This window comes from Bombina bombina, chromosome 1, assembly GCF_027579735.1.
Source record: "Bombina bombina isolate aBomBom1 chromosome 1, aBomBom1.pri, whole genome shotgun sequence".
NCBI lineage: Eukaryota > Metazoa > Chordata > Amphibia > Anura > Bombinatoridae > Bombina > Bombina bombina.
The window spans coordinates 63097882-63119255 of record NC_069499.1 but is presented as its reverse complement, the minus strand read 5'-3'; the positions used below and the strand labels follow the sequence as shown (position 1 = coordinate 63119255).

The 21374-nt window shown below is 38.6% G+C and overlaps 1 protein-coding gene across 1 annotated transcript in view; it reads left to right on the top strand.

Annotated features, from left to right (window-relative positions):
* EXOC3L4 (exocyst complex component 3 like 4) overlaps positions 1-21374 on the top strand; it is a 333013-nt gene that overhangs the window by 221017 nt on the left and 90622 nt on the right. Inside the window, exon 9 of the mRNA XM_053706598.1 lies at positions 7420-7542. Within this exon, the coding sequence (XP_053562573.1) occupies positions 7420-7542 (123 nt within the window). The remainder of the gene's footprint in view (positions 1-7419; positions 7543-21374) is intronic.

The window sequence follows — 21374 nt, the reverse complement described above, 5'->3', positions numbered from 1 at the left end:
TGTGTATATATATATATATATATATATATATATACTGGACTGGGTACACATCCTATGACCCTGTAACATGCACAGCCCTGGGTGCTCAATATCTGTACCCTTGCCCAGAGTCCCAGGCAGTTAACCCCAGAGAAGTCTGTGTGCATGACCCATAGGGAAAATTACAAAACAAATTAATATAACACACTGAGGAATTCTAGCTTTTTTAACTTTTTTTTTAACGCCCTACCCTTTAGTTGAGGGTTTTGAGCGTAAAATCTGATTGTGCTCTCACAATCACATTTTCTTTCAACTTGTAATATGCACAATATTTCCGAAATGCGACAAAACCCTGTATCACTCACTCGCAACAGCATGTCACTTGTAATCTTGCCCTTAATGTTTTGGATTTTACAGGAGACAGGGGCAGAGAATGTTGCACAATTTACGTTTAAATGTAGAATAAATGTATTCGTTATTATGATGTTGACTTGCAAGTTTAAATGTTTTCGAATATTTCAGTAAGTGAACTGTATGTTTCTATTGAACTTTACCTATTAGTACATTATTGTTCAATGTATATTTTGCTACTACGATGCTATGATATTGATGTACTGTACATTTCTACTCAATAAAAATAAAAATTTGAAATAGAAAAAATAAAAATAAATGTAGAATAAATGTTTCCCTTGACATTTGCTTTTTAATTTTTGTTAAATGTTTCTATACAATAAATGTCACAATTTGAATATATTGAATATTAGCATTGAGCTTCTATATTTGAATATTGATTCCCCTAGACTAATGTTGAAGGCTAAGGGGCATTCGCTGTTGGCATTTTAACATTGCACAAGCAGTTCTGGGGAACTGCTTGTGCAGTGCCGCCCCCTGCAGATTCACTGCCAATTGACTGCTAGCAGTGGGTGTCAATCAACCCGATCGTTTAGGATCGTGCGGATTGCAGACCGCAGCCTCAGAGGCAGTGGACTAAATATGGAGCAGCGGTCTTAAGACCACTGCTTCATAACTGCTGTTTCCGGCGAGACATACTGAAATCAATCTAAAGTAATAATTGAAAACCAATGTCACTACTTTATTAGTATTAAAGGAACCAGTTCTATATATTAAAGCATAATGCCTTTAATAATGTATGCCCTTATAATGCCGAGCTAATAGGTGCTGTGTATCTAGGTTTATATATTTTTACACATTTCAGTATTAGAACTGAACAGGATACCTTTATAAGCAGGCATGATCCTTAAATTGTAGAATATCAGGGTGGATACATTAAAAATAAAGCTTTAGTATTTATTGGCTAAAAATGGATGAAACATACTAGTTAAGTGGTGGTTAATAAGTAGTATTTTCATATCTTCCATAAGCTTGATGTATAATTGTATCATTTTACTTCTGCCTTTTTATAAATGTGCAGATATATTTTATCTAACACTTAGAAGACAGTTCAATAAACTATCCAAGTTTATCAGATATATTACATCCTGTATGCTGCCTTTTATAAATGTGCAGATATATTTTATCTCACTTAGAAGACAGTTCAATAAACTATCTAAGATTATCAGATATATTACATCCTGTATGCTGCCTTTTATAAATGTGCAGATGTATCCAGCCTGTCTTTTATTGGCATAATCATATCTCTTTATATAAAAAGTAACATTTTGATTTCCTGGTGGCTTTTACTTCCAGGCATAGCAGGTGTTCTGTAATATTTCCCTACCTTGTTTTGTTGTCCTACTTACGTAACGCGTACGGCCAAGCCTACACCTAGATAGAGAACTTTCATATCCGCCATATTTGTTTCAAAAGGAGGCTGATGTTTAAATAGTGATCGTATTCTGTATACTTTTCCTACCACCTTATATTTAGCTGTTTTGAGAGCAGTATCACTCAAACATAAAAAATTAAAACATAAACACAAAATATGTGTATGGCATTAGCTTGTGATTATAGCGTTCATTTTATAAATGTATTTTTCAGGCTATGTAACAAAAATTTATGGAAACATATCTGTACCCTGAAAAAAATACAGTTATAAAATGAATGCTATCATCACAAGCTAATAACATACATAATGTTTTAATGTTTTATGTTTGAGCAAGATCTGCACTCCAAACAGCCAAATATCACCATCCGATCAATATTTTGACATCAGCCTCCGTTTCAAACTAAAATGGCAGATATGAAAGTGCTCTATCTGGCCGAATGTATTAAGTAGGTAGGATAACGTAACACAGTAGGCAAATATAACAGAACACAGGCTCTCTCTATATCTTTAGAATTGCTACTATGTTTTAAATTACAGCTTTCAATCTTATATTATGAGTGTGCCTGTGCCTAATGTGTCTGCTATTTATTAAATATAGTCTATTATGAATATAATCAGAAAAGGTTAGTCATATACATGTACTGATTTTTACCACTAGTTATTCACTGATACAAGAACGCTATTCCACAATTGTGAATTGTTTCTCTCTAAGATACCAGCATAAATCACCAGCCCCACAGTAACAATCAATATATACTAGTTTTTAACAAGCTTGCAGGATATTAGACAAATGTCCACCATCACCACTGCACATTATTAAAACAGGGTCCTCATCAAACTCCTTCTTAGCATTTGTGAAATGTTTGCATGAATCTATGGAATAAATTAAATAATTTGGAACTGAATATGTGCTTAAGCCATAACTTTATTTTGTTCACCTTTCTATAAAATAACCCCCCCACCTCCAGCCACCCACCACAAAAAACATTTTTTTGTCATGAGGTGATGTTTCCACCTCTTATCCAATAGCTGAGCTACCCATATGGCACTCAACTCAAGTATATTGCACCAATATTTTAACCAATAAATAATGTTTTATTTTTAGCATATCCATAGTAAAATATTCTGCAAATAAAGGACCATGAGTGCTTATAGGGGTATCCTGTTTAGTCCCATTCATTAAATTTGTTTAAAAAATGTGCAGCGGACATGATCCGCAATTTCACATCATGTCCGCTCGCACGTTCTTAAATAGATCCCATATGTTCTAAATTCATTACCCCAGCTATATCTTCCACAATTAAGGGCTAGATTACAAGTGAAGCGCTATTTTAATGTACGTCCATAAAGGGGAAAATGTGTAGCGCAATTAACCAGAGGTCAGACCCCTGGTTAATTAAAAAAATGTCCCCATTGCCCTCAAAATAAAGTGGACAGTTCCTTTTTGAAAATAAAAAACAGTAGCATCATTATTTTTGTTCTAAAACAATTGCAGAAAGCAGTTATAAGGGGTTAAAGTGAGTGGATGTGGGATGTTAGAACAAAAACGGCACTGGAAAGTGCCTTTACATTGCGGTCTAAACGCTGCGCTAGGTTCTTTGCCGTGTCTATTGGCATCAGAACGAGGCTCCCAATAACCTATGGAAGTGCTTCCATGCAATGTGAACGCGAGGTCGCATTTGCATTGTGCTGAACTTGTAATACCAGCGCACATTTGCGTGCTTCGGTATTACTGAGTGGAGCACAAATATCGCACTTGTGAAAGCCCAATTTTTGCTCGTAATCTAGGCTTTAGTTAGAACAACATTTTTCAAACACGCTTGTGAACTTGTTTGTGTAACTGAGTGTAATTGTAACATCTTTGCATGTCTGATTTGTATTGTTAAAGTAGTCTCACTGGATAGAACAAGAGGTAACTCGAGGGGCTGGCCGTGGGGCACTTTGTGGGCATTCTAGGGGTGTGGTTGATTGGGATTTTTCATCTACCTAGCATGTAGAACTCATAAAACTCTGTAGCCCCTGTGACGTAATAATTCTAGTGGATGTGTCCTGCACAGTTTTAAACAACATTTTAATTTACTTCTATTATCAATGTTTCTTAGTTCTCTTGGTATCTTTTGTTAAAAAGCAGGGATGTATGCTTAGGAGATGGCCCATTTCTGGAGAACTATATGGCAGCTTTTTTTTGCAAGAATGTTATCCATTTCCAAGAGCACTAGAGGGCAGCACTATTTACTGCAATGTAGTGCTCCTGACACCTACCCAGGTATCTCTTCAACACAGAATACCATAGGAAAGAAGCAAATATCATAGTAGAAGTAAATTGGAAACTATTGTAAAATGTTCTGCTCTGCCTGAATCCCAAAATATTTTTTTTTTTATATCCATCTAAGTGGACAGTGTCATAGAGGGAGTTTTTTATGTAACACTTGTTGTTTGTGATACCAGTATCCTTCACAGTGGAACACATTCTATGTTCCTTCCCCCTACCTTACTAACCCGTGTCACTAACTGTCTTTCTTATATTTCATCCTAGATTACCTCTCACTACCTTAAGCTAAATCTCTCAAAAACCGAGCACCTTATTTTCCCCTCTTCTTCCAAAATCCCTACCCCCCGAATCTCTCTAACTGTTGATAATAACATCATTACCCCAATCCCGCATGCCCGATGTCTTGGGGACACACTTGACTCAGATCTCTCTTTCACTCCCCACATCCAGTCTTTGGCCAATTCTTGCCGCCTCCACATAAAAAACATCTAAAAAATTTGCCACTTCCTCACACAAGACTAAACTAATCCACTCTCTCGTTATTTCCCGCCTTAACTATTGCAACCCCACGCTCTCCGGCCTCCCTAGCTGCCATCTATCTCCCTTACAATTCCTAATAAATGCCTCTGCCAGGCTGATCTTCCTTACATGTCGCTCCTCATCTGCTGCAACGGTCAGCCACTCCCTTCACTGACTTCCTCTAACCTCCAGAATAAAACAAAATCTTCTAACATTTAAAGCTCTCAATTACACTGCTCCACACTATGGCCTCTAGTTATCAAGCCATCTACTTACCTGCCTTCGCTGGCCCCAATACGCCCGCCTAAGCTCGCCTACCATCGCCGCCGCGGACCTGAATACATTTGCCAAAGTTATCAAAAAAGCTGTCAAAAATCTGCGCACCAAGTACGGGGCGATAAGCAGCGGACTGTGATAGTTATCACTCATCTGATCTCGCTGCTCTTCGTCTTTTTCCCAGCTTTATTGATAAGCTGTCACTAAGCACCCACACTAAACTACACTGTTCTACCCCCTATACCGGCGCCCCCGGAGCCCCCCGCAACTAAATAAAGTTATTAACCCCTAAACCGCCGCTCCTAGACTCCGCCGCAACTATAATAAATGTATTAACCCCTAAACCGCCACTCCCAGACCCCGCCGCCACCTACATAATACCTATTAACCCCTATCCTGCCCCCCCCTATACCGCCGCCACCTATAATAAATTTATTAACCCCTATCCTGCGGATCCCGGACCCCGCCGCAACTAAATAAATTGTTTAACCCTAAACCGCCGCTCCCGGACCCCGCCGCCACCTATATTAAACTTATTAACCCCTAATCTGCCCCCCCTACACCGTCGCCACCTATAATAAATTTATCAACCCCTATCCTGCCCCCCCTACACCGCTGCAACCTATAATAAAATTATTAACCCCTAAACCTAAGTCTAACACTAACCCTAACACCCCCCTAACTTAAATATTAATTAAATAAATCTAAATAAATATTACTCTTATTAAATTAATTATTCCTATTTAAAACTAAATACTTACCTATAAAATAAACCCTAATATAGCTACAATATTACTAATAATTATATTGTAGCTATTTTAGGATTTATTTTTATTTTACAGGCAAATTTAAATTTATTTTAACTAGGTACAATAGCTATTAAATAGTTATTAACTATTTAATAGCTACCTAGATAAAATAAAGTCAAATTTACCTGTAAAATAAAAACTAACCTAAGTTTCAATTACACCTAACACTACACTATCATTAAATAAATTAATCCTACTTAAAACTAAATACTTACCTGTAAAATAAACGCTAAGTAATCAGCTCTTTTTCATGTTTAAAAAAACACAACCCCCCCTCAACATTAAAACCCACCACCCACATACCCCTACTCTAACCCACCCAAACCCCCCTTAAAAAAACCTAACACTAACCCCCTGAAGATCTCCCTACCTTGAGTCGTCTTCAGCCAGCCGACCACCGATGGAACAGAAGAGGACATCCGCAGCGGCCGAAGTCATCATCCAAGGGGCGCTGAAGAGGTCTTCCATCCGATAGAAGTCTTCATCCATGCGGCGTCTTTAATCTTCATCCATCCGGAGCGGAGCGGAGCCTTCTTCAAACGAGCCGACGCGGAGCCATCCTCTTCCAACGACGCCTACCCGACGAATGGATATTCCTTTAAGTGACGTCATCCAAGATGGCGTCCCTCGAATTCCAATTCAGCCAATCTGAATTAAGGTAGGAAAAATCTAATTGGCTGATGCAAAAATCTAATTGGCTGATCGGAACAGCCAATAGAATGCGAGCTCAATCTGATTGGCTGATTGGATCAGCCAATCGGATTGAACTTGAATCTGATTGGCTGATTGAGCCAATCGAGTCCGGCGGATCGAAGCTTACGTCACTATATTCTACTTTTGCCGGTGTGTAGGGCTTGATAACTTAGGCGAATCAGCCTCGCCACAAATACGCTGCGGAATTCCAGCGTATTTGAGGTTGACGGCTTTATAACTAGAGGCCTATATCTCCAACCTCGTCTCCAGATACTCTTCCTCCCGTCCCCTTTGCTGTGCTCATCACCTCCTTCTCTCCTCCTCTCTTGTTACCGCCTCACATTCCCGTCGTCTGCAGGACTTCTCTAGACTGGCTACTATTTTGTAGAACTCTCTGCCTCGCTCTTCACGACTCTCCCCTAGTTTTCATAGTTTCAAGCACTGCTTAAAGACTCTACTGTTCAGGGACGCATATAATATACACTAACATTTTCCTATCTTAGTCCCTCTCCTCCTTTGGCCATCTCCTTGAACCCCCTTAGCATGTTAGCCTACGAGTCAAGCTGCTTTGTAGCTAAGCTTCATGAGTGCTGATTTACAACAGTGAAACTCTTGGCAGGGCCCTTTTTCTCTTTTGTCTCCCTTAACGGTCACCTTGCATATTAGACCCATGTCTGACTCTTTAAAGCTGCAGAACCTGTTGGCGCTCTACAAATAACTGATAATAATAATATGTTCTGACAGGTGAATGGCAAGTAGATACGTAATGCTCCATGACATAACTATGTGCTTTAGGTGTGTCTAGATGGGTTGGGGCTGTGCCAAATAGAATGGGACAGTGACAGGGAGGGGCTGTTTTCAACCTCAGCCAAATAAGCACAAAACAAAGTTGCTTTGAACCCCCATAGAACTGCCAGTGATTAGATTCCATAAACATTCATAGCAAAGATCTTAGCAGTTCCTACATGTGGGTTACAGAATGCAAGAATGTGCAATATGTTAACAAGCTTTTATAAGAAATGTAAATGTTTTAATTAATTTCTTACATATTAATGTCTGTAAATTATTTCTTACACACGCTACAGAAGCCGTTTAAGAAACTCATGACAAAAAACTGGCTCAGAAGTAACACAGCTTTCAATGAAATAATGAATTCAACAGAGCAGCTGTACTCTGGTCTAAAATATGTGATGAAACCTCTCAACAAGGTATGTTTAAATATAGAAAAAAACGGAACGCACGGCTTGTAAGTGGGGATATTTGTTAGTATAGTGCTCACGTTCACAACCAAGTCACTAATGACCTTTAGCTTACTGTAAAGCTTCATTTAATAGTATCGCAATATTTGTAGGAATACGAGAGTCCAGTAGTCTTCTATTATTACTAACCATTTATAAACAGTTCAGAAGGAACATTTAGATAAAGTATCTTATTATAAAGAAATTCCAACTAACTTTCTCTTTGAATTATTTGTTGAAGGGTTAATTTTTTTTTAAATTTTTTTTAAATTTTCGTTAAAGCATTCTGAGGTAGGATTAGGAAGACTGTGCATGTCTTCAGCACTTGAAAGTGATGCAGCATAGCTGTAAAAAGCTGACTAGAAAATATCACAAAGAACATCTTTATGTAAAAAGGAAAGATATTTTACCTCCAGTAGCCACATCCCATTGTAAAGGGACTTTAAGCAACCAATCAGGATGCTAGTCCCGGGACTTGCAAGAGAGCATGCATCTGTCATGTGCAGACACTGTTGTGTTATTTCCCTCCTCAATATAAGTAAGTGTACTATGAAATCTCATGAGATTTCAGTAAAATGTCATGAGATCACAATAAAGCAAAGTGTGGAATCAGCACTGATAATGCTGATTGGCGGGTGTTTTTTTTTTTTTCTTTAACTTTAAGCTATTAGTATCTAAAGGATAACTATTTACAGAGCACTTACTCTGATGAGCTAAAGAATTTTTGAGGTAAAATATCTTCCTTTTTTACATAGTGATGTTCAATTGATATTTTTCTTCTCATCTTATGCTGCATTACTTTCAAGGGATTTTGCATTTGGGTATTATGCCCCTTTAAACACCTTGTAAATACAAGACCATTCAGTTGACTATATATATACATATATATATATATATATATATATATATATATATATATATATATATATATATATATATCCTCCGTGTGTGTCTGCACTCCCAATGCTGTGTAGTCATCAACCAGGGTGCAAAGTCAATCAAGTATACAGTCTATATCCAATAAGGGACTGCACTCGCTGGATTTGGTTTAAGAAACCTTCAAATTTACCATAATAAAGATTTGACGGTTTCTTAAACCAAATCCAGCGAGTGCAGTCCCTTATTGGATATAGACTATATATATATATATATATATATATATATATATATATATATATATATATAATAACATATCAGCCAAGTCAAAAATTTTTAAAACAAATGAACACCATGTTTGCTGCAATTGTTTTTCGGTAGGCTAATGTCATCCACGCCACCACTTGCTTTTTTTGAGGGATTCAGTTCAGGCTTGCTCCTGGAAAAGACAGAAAACGGTATTCTTTTGCAGTTTTTATTGACTGAAACCAATAAGGGAAATATATGTAACAGGGTTAGCCTTACAAAGCCAACAGGTGCTTTCCAGTTCTTACAATTAGAACATCCATCATTTTCAGAGCTAAATTACATGAAAATGGGATACAATTATGGTATATATTATGGTAAGTTATGGTATATTTAAATCTAAAGTGTTTACTGTCCCTTTAAATGATACCAACATAATATTAACTATATAAATATGTTAAAAAAAAAAAATACTGTACATTCTATTTAAATCAGAAAGTTTTTTTTTTTTATTTTCATGTCACATGTCACTTTCATGTACACACACAAGCAGCTGATAAGATTCCTATGTATTCAAATCAGATACATTTGTAAATTGGCTAGGCTCTCTCATTTGCTCCTCCCACTGGGAGATTAACGTATATTGCTGCCTCTTGTCTACATATATAGCAAGTACTGCAGTATTAGCATTTTCAGCACCAGTTAAATGCAGCTATTTCAATGGTCAAAATAAAGTTAAAAAGTTATAAACCATTTAATTCCTTCTATCAAGTAAAAGGGATAATTGGGAACACATTGAAAGGGAGGTAAGTTTACAATTCCATTAAGTTAACATCTGAAATTTAATCTAGACTGCACTGAGTTTAAAGGGACATTAAACACTTAGGGCCAGAGTGGTACTCTAACAGTTACACGTAAGTGATATCGGGTTTATGGCGCATCAGATGTAAAGGTGATCGCTTGAGCGCAATTTAGGTTAACGGGTGCCGGGATAGCGTAACCTCAGAGTTCTGGCTAACTGTTTCGCGAAACAAAAAAGTATAGTTACACTAATAATAACGCTATCTAACAAAAATATTTAAAAAAAAATGCACAAAAAAGTTATAAGGATTCTCAGGTAAAGGGAGGCAAAGGGCTTTAACATAGAGATACAAACATATACATGTCTAAACATGCATATGTATGTGTATATATATATATATATATATATATATATATATATATATATATATATATATATATACATTTGCATTGGAGCCCTTTGCAGTCAAGTAGATGAAAACAGGAAAAAAGGCTATTTATGCAATATTCATATTTAATAAAGTGTTATACTACGTATTTACTGTAACTATTTCACATTCCAATGTTCTGCACACAGCAGAATATGTTTTATGTATTTTTAAATAGGTAAAAAAATATGTATATTTCTGCAAAGATCCATCGGATATATAAAGAAATATGAATTTATGAATTCTGCTATGTGAAGAACATAAATATGCCCCTAAGAGGTGGAAACATCACCTAACAGCAAAATAGAGCTCTGTCGTGGGCTGTCTGAGGCGCACAGTGCGAACGCTTTAGACCCAAATCCACCTCTCTGCACTAGACCTACCTCCTTCCTTACTAACCCGTGTCACTAACTGTCTTTTTCATATCTCATCTTGGATGTCCTCTTACTACCTTAAGCTAAATCTCTCCAAAACTGAACTCCTTGTTTTTCCCCCTTCTTCCAAAATCTCCACCTAGAAATTTTCTATAACTGTTGATAATTCAATCATTACCCCTACCCCGCATGCCAGATGTCTTGGGGTCACACTTGACTCAAACCTTTCCTTCACTCCTCACATTCAGTCATTGGCTAAAGCCTGCCGCTTCCACCTTAAAAACATCTCTAAAGTTAGACATTTCCTTACACAAGACACAACTAAGATTTTAATCTACTCTCTCATCCTTTCCCGTCTCGACTACTGCAACTCCATCCTCTCTGGTCTACCTAGCTCCTTTACAATCCATATAGAATGCCTCTGCCAGGCTCATCTTCCTTACACATCGCTCTTCATCTGCTGCACTTCTCTGCCAATCCCTTCACTGGCTTCCTCTTGCCTCCAGGATTGAACACAAAATCCTCACTCTGACATACAAAGCCCTCAACTGCACTGCTCCATCCTACATTTCAGACCTTGTCTCCAGATACTCTCCCTCCCGTCCCCTTCTCTCTGCTCACAATCTCCTATTCTCCTCCTCTCTTGTTACTTCCTCACATTCCCATTTACAGGACTTCTCCAGACTGGCTCCCATCTTGTGGAACTCCCTGCCTCACTCAACAAAACTCTCCCATAGTTTTAACAGTTTCAAGCGCTCCCTAAAGACTTTACTATTCAGGGATGCATACAACCTACACTAACCTTCCAAACTTCATTGCTTCCCCCTTGAACCCCTTAGAATGTAAGCCTATGAGCCCAGCTGTTTGTAGATTGCCTTCATAAGAGCCAACTACAACAGTGCAACTCTCGGCAGGGCCCTCTACCCATTTGATCCCTATGAATGTTACCTTGTATGCCAACTATGTTTATAGCGCTGCGGAATCTGTTGGCGCTCTACAAATACCTGATAATATTAATTTCAGTATGAAATATTTTATACTTATGACTGAAAGTCCCCTTTATTTGTCCCACTGGTAAATTCTAGCATTACACAAAATCTAGGATTTACAATCACTTTAACCTAGATGCAAACTTTAATTGGACTGAAAATTAAATTATTAGGTTTTTTTCCCCTCACTACCATCGGACTCTATTTTTTCATTGCTTCCAAAAGTGTTCGACCAACAATCAGATCACAAACATTTGCACTGAAAACACAAACATATTTGTAGTTCTCGCTTGCTTTTTGAATATAATTTCTAAGCTAATATGGCTGCCAGGCATATTTCACGTGCGTTTATTTTCCTACAACATTTCACACATTGACTTAAGAGCCAGGTATGTTGTAATACTTCTGCTAAACCGCTTGATTTTGAATAGTGGTGTGAGTTTTTGCTGCAAGTTGGGAATCTTTCTTGATTTTAAATAAGGGCCTATGTTATTTTAAATATTCTTTGCAAGTAAATCAATGCTTCTAATTCGTTCCACTTTTCGCAGAGCTGTAGATATGCAACATTACTTCCTGTCCCCTCTGTTCTCAGAAAAAGAGAAGTAAAACTGAAAGTGGTTTAAATTATATTTGTCATATTTGCCATCATAAAAAAATATCTTGCGAGGGCAGGTTTTGCAACTCTCTCTCTTCATTTCCCTCCATTACACTATTTCACAAACTCTACTCAAGTCTATTTTCTGCTCTTTGTGATATAAATTAAAGGGATACTAAACCCATTTTATTTCTTTCATGATTCAGATAGAGCATGCAATTTTATGCAAGTTTCTAATTTACTCATATTATCAATTTGTCTTTGTTCACTTGATATCTTTATTTGAAAAAGCAGGAATGTAAGCTTAGAAGCCGGCCCATTTTTGGTTCAACACCTTTATAAAATACTTTCATTATTTATTTTGTCCACTTTTCCTGTAATTTAATTTTGAATATTGTGAACTTTGCATTTCTTGTTTAAATTGGAAGTACAGACTATACTTTCTTAATGTACACTAAAATTTTACTTATTTTTTTCAGTATTTAAACAATATAATTTTACAAAATACATCTGGAAATGATATCCTCTGCCTAATCGTTGCTTTGTATACATCATTCCATCTAACTTTTTTTTTTTTAGTGTTTCCAGGATAGCCTTATGCTTATCCCAGGCATCAATATGTTTGTAGGGTAGTCTTATGCTTATCCCAGTCTTTAATCCGTTTCTAGGATAGCCTTATGCTTATCCCAGGCATCAATATGTTTGTAGGGTAGTCTTATGCTTATCCCAGTCTTTAATCCGTTTCTAGGATAGCCTTATGCTTATCCCAGGCATCAATATGTTTGTAGGGTAGTCTTATGCTTATCTCAGTCTTTAATCCGTTTCTAGGATAGCCTTATGCTTATCCCAGGCATCAATATGTTTGTAGGGTAGTCTTATGCTTATCCCAGTCTTTAATCCGTTTGTAGGATAGCTTTCTGCTTATCCCAGATATTAATTAATGTGTTATCCTCATGCTTATCACAGGCAATAAAAAGATTGTAGGATAGCCTTCTGCTTATCCTAGGCATTAATACGTTTCTAGGATAACCTGATGCTTATCCCAGGCATTAATACGTTTGTAGGATAGCTTTCTGCTTATCCCAGATATTAATTAATGTGTTATCCTCATGCTTATCACTGGCAATAAAAAGATTGTAGGATAGCCTTCTGATTATCCTAAGCATTAATATTTTTCTAGGATAGCCTGATGCTTATCCCAGGCATTAATACGTTTGTAGGATAGCTTTATGCTTATCCCAGGCATTAATAAGTTTGTAGGATAGCCTTATGCTTATCCCAGGCATTAATAAGTTTGTATGATAGCCTTATGCTTATCCCAGATATTAATACGTTTGTAAGATAGCTTTATGCGTATCCCAGGCATTAAAACGTTTGTAGGCTAGCCTTATGCTTATCCCATGCATTAACATTATTTTAGGATATCCTTATGTTTTTCCCAGGCATTAATAAGTTTGTAGGATAGCCTTGTGCTTATCCCAGGCGTTAATGTGTTTGTAGGATAGTCTTATGCTTATACCAGGCATTAATACGTTTGTATGATAGTCTTATGTTTATCCCAGTCATTAATATGTTTGTAGGATAGCCTTGTGCTTATCCCAGGCATAAATACACTTGTAGCATAGCCTTATGCTTATCTCAGGCATTAATTAGTTTGTAGGACATCCTTATTCTAGACATTAATAAGTTTATAGGATAGCCTTTTGCTTTTCCCAGGCATCAATACATTTGTAGGCTAGCTTTATGCACATCCAAGCTTTAATACATTTTTAGGCTAGCCTTATGCTTATCCCAGTCATTAATATGTTTGTAGGATAGCCTTATGCTTATCCCACACATTAATACGTTTGTAGGATAGCCATAGGCTTATCCCAGACATTAATATGTTTGTAGGCTAGCCTTATGCTTATCCTATGAATGAATACATTTGAAGGATAGCCTTATGCTTATTCCATGTATTAATAAGTTTGTAGGATAGCCTTATGCTTATCCCAGGCATTAATACGTTTGTAGTATAACCTTATGCTTATCCCAGGAATTACTATATTTGAAGGACAGCCTTCTGCTTATCCCAGGCTTAATATGTCTCTAGGATAGTCTTCTGCTTATCCCAGGCATTAATACGTTTCTAAGATAGTCGTATGCTTACCCCAGGCATTAATACGTTTCTAGGATAGCCTTATGCTTATCCCAGGTATTAGTGAAATCCCCCACAGTGTTTTTCTTTACCAACTCTAATGGGAGTTTCATTATTCCATGAATCAAGCACCCTTTCAGTGCAAACATGATTCTGCAAATCTGAACCAACTACCCTTTAGCATTATGACCCCTTGTTCTGGAATTGCTCTTTTTGTGCATCAGCTTTACTAGGTGCCTTAATATACTTGAAAGTTACTATCATCTCACCTCTTTCTATTTCTATTATAAGAAATTAGAGATGTGCATTTTAACTTTGATCAAATGGAAATTTGTTAGAATTTTGCTGATTCGTCGAGTCGTTTATATACGAACAGCCAAATACATTGCTTGACAAAATTGTTTTATTTGTTCATGGCTTTTGGCGCCAAAAAAAAGTGCAAGAATGGGGGGCAGGTATTATATTTTTTGGTTAATAAGCTTCTTTGGTTGTAATGAACAGGTGGTATGACCATTGATTTGCCCATCGTCCCCTGTCCAATCCTACAATAGTGTTACTAATGACTGATGATAGGGTTAAACGTTGTATGTTCTTTTAACATTGAAAAATCCTGTAATGTAAGATCTTTGTTAATAATAATTGTCTGTATTAGCTATTTCCATTCGAAATAACATTAACAAATCTCAATACAATATTTGTCCGAACGGAATGCCTGCATGGAAGAAATTCGTCCGAACTTAACATTTTATAAACATTTTAAAAAAATCTGACTAAACAAATATTTGACACATACACATGTTTATAAGCTATACATGTTTATGTCATTAACCCTTTCCTAGTAGGTTTTATTTTTTAGACCATGTACCATTTAGTAGCCTGTTTTAAACACATTTCAGTTTTTTTATATCCTTCTGGAGATACTGTATGTTCTCCACAATTGCACACAATAATTGTCCAGCATTTATTCAGTGTTCAATTTCCCTGTAATATTAACATAAGGTTTTAAGGGAAAACAAACGAGCAGATCTATTAAGTCTGTATTCTTGCTGGCTCCTAAACTTGAAATACATTTGTCACTTCTTCTGCCATAACTGTAGCAGAGTATTTTATTTACAGGTTCATGAAATCCAAAAATGTTCTTGATTCAGACAGATCATAGACTTTTAAACAACTTTCCAATTTACTTCACTCTATAGCACTATAGCTGAACACGAGATAACAAAAGGTATAGATGTGCAGCCAGCAATCAGCAGCTAGTATTTGGATCATGAAAGTTTAATTTTGACTTTACTGTCCCTTTTAGAGTAAATGTCTAATTTAAAATGAACCCTTTCCTGCCAGAACTGGTTTGTCTGCATCAGAACAAAGTTCTGATGTAAACAAATGAGTAAAAATTGAAATCATGCGATCGTTCATGGCGATTGTGTGATATCAATAATGGGATCGGGTCAGGGGGGGAGTGTCTATGATGCTAGGCACGTCCCCCAGCCTGCGATCCCATATATAAAGTGAGTAAGGTTTCAGGACATCTGAATGGTTAGAACGTTTCATGCCGTCCTATTGGCGCTAAAACCGACCTCTGTTAGGACGACATGGAACGTCATCCGAACGGAGGGAAAAGGTTAAAGCAGCCCATAAAAAAGAATAACAATGAATGAATCACAATATTGCAACACATTTAAACCAACTTTATTAAACTCAAAAACAAAGTTATATTGACAAATAGCACTCAGAAAATGTACTTTATATTTCTTTCTCTACGTTTCCTTCCACGTTATATTTTACAACTTGATCATCCTTTAGCTATGTAAAGAATAACAGCTATTTGCAAACTGTGCTTTAAATTATCATGGAGACATAACTCCACTAAAGTAAGAATTTTTATAGATAACATCTGTGATCATCTGGCATCAGCTGAAAAATAATGTAACCCTTAGATGGCAATAAATTTGACATTTTTCATTGGATAAACTGGGAATAAAAATTCCTTCTGCTTCGCTGGGCAGATTCTCAGCTCAAGGGAAAGTCCACAGCTTCAGTCTGGCAACATTTTTCTATGTATGTATGCATATATTTATTTTATCCTTTTATATTTTGACTAGTCCTAAAGCCCGTTCACGCGGGCCATTTTTTGCAGTACAGCGGTCCCACCCCTTGTGCTCTCTCCCTCCCCCTCTCTTTTGCTCTCTCTCCCCCCTCTCTTTTGCTCTCTCTCCCCCCTCTCTTTTGCTCTCTCTCTCCCCCTCTCTTTTGAGCTTTCTCTCTCCCCCCTCTCTTTTGCGCTCTATCTCTCCCCCTCTCTTTTGCGCTCTCTCTCTCCCCCTCTCTTTTGAGCTCTCTCTCTCCCCCGAGCTCTCTCTCTCCCCCCTCTCTTTTGCACTCTCTCTCCCCCTTCTCTTTTGCGCTCTCTCTCTCCCCCCTCTCTTTTGCGCTTTCTCTCTCTCCCCCTCTCTTTTGCGCTCTCTCCCCCTCTCTTTTGCGCTCTCTCTCTCCCCCATCTCTTTTGCGCTCTCTCCCCATCTCTTTTGTGCTCTCTCCCCCCTCTCTCTCCCCTCTCTTTTGCGCTCTCTCTCCCTCCTTTTTTTTGCGCTCTCTCTCTCCCCCTCTCTTTTGAGCTCTCCCCCCTCTCTTTTGAGCTCTCTCTCTCCCCCCAAGCTCTCTCTCTCCCCCCTCTCTTTTGCACTCTCTCTCTCCCCTTCTCTTTTGTGCTCTCTCTCCCCCCTCTCTTTTGCGCTCTCTCTCTCCCCCCTCTCTTTTGTGATCTCTCTCTCCCCCTCTCTTTTGCGCTCTCTCTCTCCCCCATTTCTTTTGCGCTCTCTCCCCCTCTCTCTCTTTCCCCTCTCTTTTACGCTCTCTCTCCCCCCTCTCTTTTGCGCTCTCTCTCTCCCCCTCTCTTTTGTGCTGTCTCTCTCTCCCCTCTCTTTTGCGCTCTCTCTCCCCCCTCTCTTTTGTGCTCTCTCCCCCCTCTCTTTTGCGCTCTCTCCCCCCTCTCTTTTGCGCTCTCTCTCCCCCTCTCTTTTGCGCTCTCTCTCCCCTCTCTTTTGTGCTCTCTCCCCTCTCTTTTGCACTCTCTCTCCCCCCTCTCTTTTGTGCTCTCTCTCCCCCCTCTCTTTTGCGCTCTCTCTCCCCCCTCTCTTTTGCGCTCTCTCTCCACCACTCTCTTTTGCGCTCTCTCCCCCTCTCTTTTGTGCTCTCTCTCCCCCCTCTCTTTTGCGCTCTCCCCCCCTCTCTTTTGCTCTCCCTCTCTCTCCCCCCTCTCTTTCTCTCTCCCCCTCTCTCTCTCTCTCCCCCCTCTCTCTCTCTCTCCCCTCTCTCCATCTTCCCCTCTCTCTCCCCTCTCTCTCTCCCCACTCTCTCTCCCCCCCTCTCTCTCCCCCCTCTCTACCTCTCTCCCCTCTCTATCTCTCCCCCCTCTCTATCTCTCTATCTCTCTCCCCTCTCTATCTCTTGACCGCGCCCAGCCATGCCCCCTTCATGCCCGACCATGCCCCCTTTGCGGCCATTCATGCCCGACCACGCCCCCGCTCACGTCCAGCCACGCCCCGCTCACATCCGGCCATGCCCACTTCTGCCGCAGATCAGCTATGGACTCAAAGGCCAGATGTGTTTGTCCTCATGCTGTCTCTACTGCACATGACAGCTTCGGACAAACACACTTGGCCTTTTATTATATAGGATGCCAAAACTAATTTCTCCACTTAAAACTGTTTAGAATTATAGTATCTCCAGCAGTCTATTATATAAATAAATTAAATAAAAAAATACATATCTTCCCATTTGTTTCCTTATAGATTAGTAGATCAGATACATAATTTAGATAGGGCATGCAATTTTAAACAACTTTCCAATTTACTTTTATTATAAAATTTGCTTTGTTCTCTTGTTATTGTTTGCTGAATGCTAAACCTAGGTAGGCTCATATGCTAATTTCAAAAGCTTTGAAGACTGCCTCTGCATTTTGACAGTTTTTCACAGCTAGACTGCGCTGGTTCATGTGTGCCATATAGATTATATACATTGTGCTCATGCCCGTGGAGTTACTTATGAGTCAGCACTGATTGACTAAAATGCATGTCTGTCAAAAGAACTGAAATAAGAGGGACAGCCAGCCCAGGCTTAGATACAAGGTAATCAGAGAGGTAAAAAGTATAAGCAAAGCTGGTGAATGGGTTATAAAGGGATTATCTATCTTTTTAAACAATAACAATTGTGGAGCAGACTGTCCCTTTAAAGGGACGTGAACGTCGTAATCAAACTTTTATGAACCAGATTGAGTTTACAATTTTAAAAGACTTTACAAATTTACTTCAATTAACTTCTTTTTATTGATATAATTTTTTAAACCATCTCCTTTCCAAGAGACTATACTGATATAGACTTAGGAGTGTGCACAAATCTTATGCTCTATATAACAGCAATGTTTGCAACAATGGTCTAACTTGACTCAATAATTCCTGTTTGTAGAACGAATAGGGAAAAAAGCTGCAACATAGCAACTGGAAAATTTTAGAATTTACCACAGCTGCAAGTTGCAGTCAATCTTCATAATAATTAATTGAAAATGTTATAAAAAAAAATCACGTTTTTTATAGATGTTTCTAAACTGAATAAACCAACTTTTTTCTGTAGAAGTTGTCTTTGTCAACCAGTTAGCAGTAGAGTCCCAGGACCCAGTTGTACACTCAATCACGCACGTCCTGTTAGGAACACTTAAACAGCTTTTAATCAACAATATGATTTGTATACTTTTTCATACATATAATAGAAAAATATAAGTATCATGTTCGTTTAACTGTAAAACCCCAACATTAAGGTATATTAGTTACTCATCATAAATACTAAATAGAAAAGCTGTTGTGTTTCATTTTTACTGGTCTTTGTGAAAATACTGTGATACCTGTTTTGTTTGTTTTACTCTTATTTAATTTGATTTTGTTGTCATATGGTTTATTACATCCGACTCTTTACTCATTCAATCAGTTGCTTTTCTAATGAACTGGAATACCTTAATAAACAAAGCAAAACGTTAGAGATACTATGTATTTGGTTTTGCACAAGAATTTTGAGTTTTGTTTTTATATAATTTAGAAATTATTTATAGGGGTCAATTTATTATTGTGCGGACGGACATGATACGATGTAGCGTATCATGTCCTTTCAGGTATGGGGTGTGTAGCTTTAATTCTAACCTTATTTAAGGCTGCTCCTCCCCCTCTCACCTGCCGTTTAATTTAGTTGTGAACTCTATCTCAAGCCGAGACGTTACCACAACTATTACTCCTGGCTCTAACATTCTGGACTACTGTCTAGCTTTACCTATGGTTTAATTTACTACAGAGAGAACTGGTTTGTTCCTACTTAGACATCCAGCCTTGACTACAACTTTTATCATCCACGATCAAGCTCAACCACTCTCTGGAGTCTCCCAATCTGTCTGAGGGCTTCCCAGCCTTAAGACCGGATCATCGCCTCTCGGTTCAACTCCGGTGCCTCCTACTTAACTTCCTCAACTCCATCACACCCTCCGGTGTATATCGCGGGTATCCCCGCTCTCAAGACAGAGACAGCCTCTGGATCATCGCGGGTATCCCCGCTCTCAAGATTTTACACAACCTCTGCACTGCTATGCTCCGTCGTAGCCTGTCAGTGAACATCTGATTGGTGCTCACGCACACACCCACTTCACTCGCAGCACAGACGCTGCAGCTGTATACCTCTCCCTCTGTAGCTGCCTGTAATCACAACCGTAAGGAGTAATACTTAACTCCCAACACAACAAAAGGATTTATAACTGTTTATATTATATATAGACTTTTTGTTCCACACCGGACTTTGTTGCTAACAATCAAACACTAAGGAATACTTCCAGAGTGCTAACTAATTAAGTAACCCTGACTCTCTCCTGTAACCAACTAACACATAACCTTCACAGGAGTGATTAACCCTTTCATTTCTTCCCTCCTATCTCAGTACAATTATCCATACCAGTAACCTGTGAAAGAGCTAATAAACATAATACAGTATAGTCAACTCCTTATCTGCAGTTGAGATCCACAACCATTAGACCAGGTCTGATTTCAGTGACAGAGTGTGACATGTCCACCGCACATCGATAAATACCGACAGCATACGCTGTCAGCATTTATCATTGCACCAGCAGTTCTTGTGAACTGCTGGTGCAATACCGCCCTGTCCAATCAGACGCTAGCAGGGGGGTCAATCAACCCGATTGTATTTGATTGGGCTGATTGCTGTCTGCCACCTCAGAGATGGCGGACAATTTAAAGAGCAGCGGTCTTAGGACTGTTGCTTCTTAACTTCTGCTTCAGGCGGAACTGAAGTAGAGTGGGTCGGAAGCAGCACCATAGGGTCCGATTTATTATGCTGCAAATGCAGCAGTTTCCATGCGAGCCTTAAGGCTCGCCGAAAACATAAGTTAAGAAGCAGCGGTCATAGGACCGCTGTTCCTTAACTTGTCCGCCAGCTCTGAGGTGGTGAACAGCAATCATCCTGATCGGATATTATCAGGATGATTGACACCCCCTGCTAGCGGCCGATTGGCCGCGAATGTGCAGGGGGCGGCATTGCACAAGCATTTTACTAGAAATGCTTGTGCAATGATAAATGCTGACAGTGTATGCATTTATCGATGTCCGCCCACACAATGTTAAATCGGACACTATTGTTCCATTCATAGGGCTAAATTCATAGATATTCATGAGATTGACAAAGAGCCTCGTGGTGACGATGAAATAATGTTAAAAATTTAAACTTGACCTATATTTTCTAGAGATTTGTTACTGAGTGCTCCTACCATTAAAGGGACATTGCTGGTTAATGAAGCTCTGCATCTTCACACTGGGCTCAGTCATTTTAGAATTTAAATATTCTTGTGCCTTGTGACAAATCAGTGATATTGTATTACTGCATTTTTCTATATTATTCCTGAGGGCTTTATTTATATTTGTTATGCAACGTTTAGACTGTGTAAAAAAAGTAATCATTTCTACTGTGTTAGCAAATCCAAAGTGCAAGCTACAGCTGCCAAAAAAGCCATCAATGCCACTAATCTGTAAAAGTGCACTGCTTCTGTGATATGTGTACCAAGATGGCGGCCCCCCAGTATAAAGATTGTTAAGATTAATGCAGCTTTTACTGTATCTTTGCACTAACCTTGCCTCATAATTATATATTAGAAGTGCTGTAGCTTTAAGCTCAGCTTACCACAATCTCTGGGTGTGTCTGGGTCTCTGTGACATCATCAGAAGCCATGTTTAGTTTTACTGATGAACCTGTTAGTAAAGAATACATGTGGTTGTGGCTAAAAAATGTTTGACTGAAGTCTCTGCTGCAGCA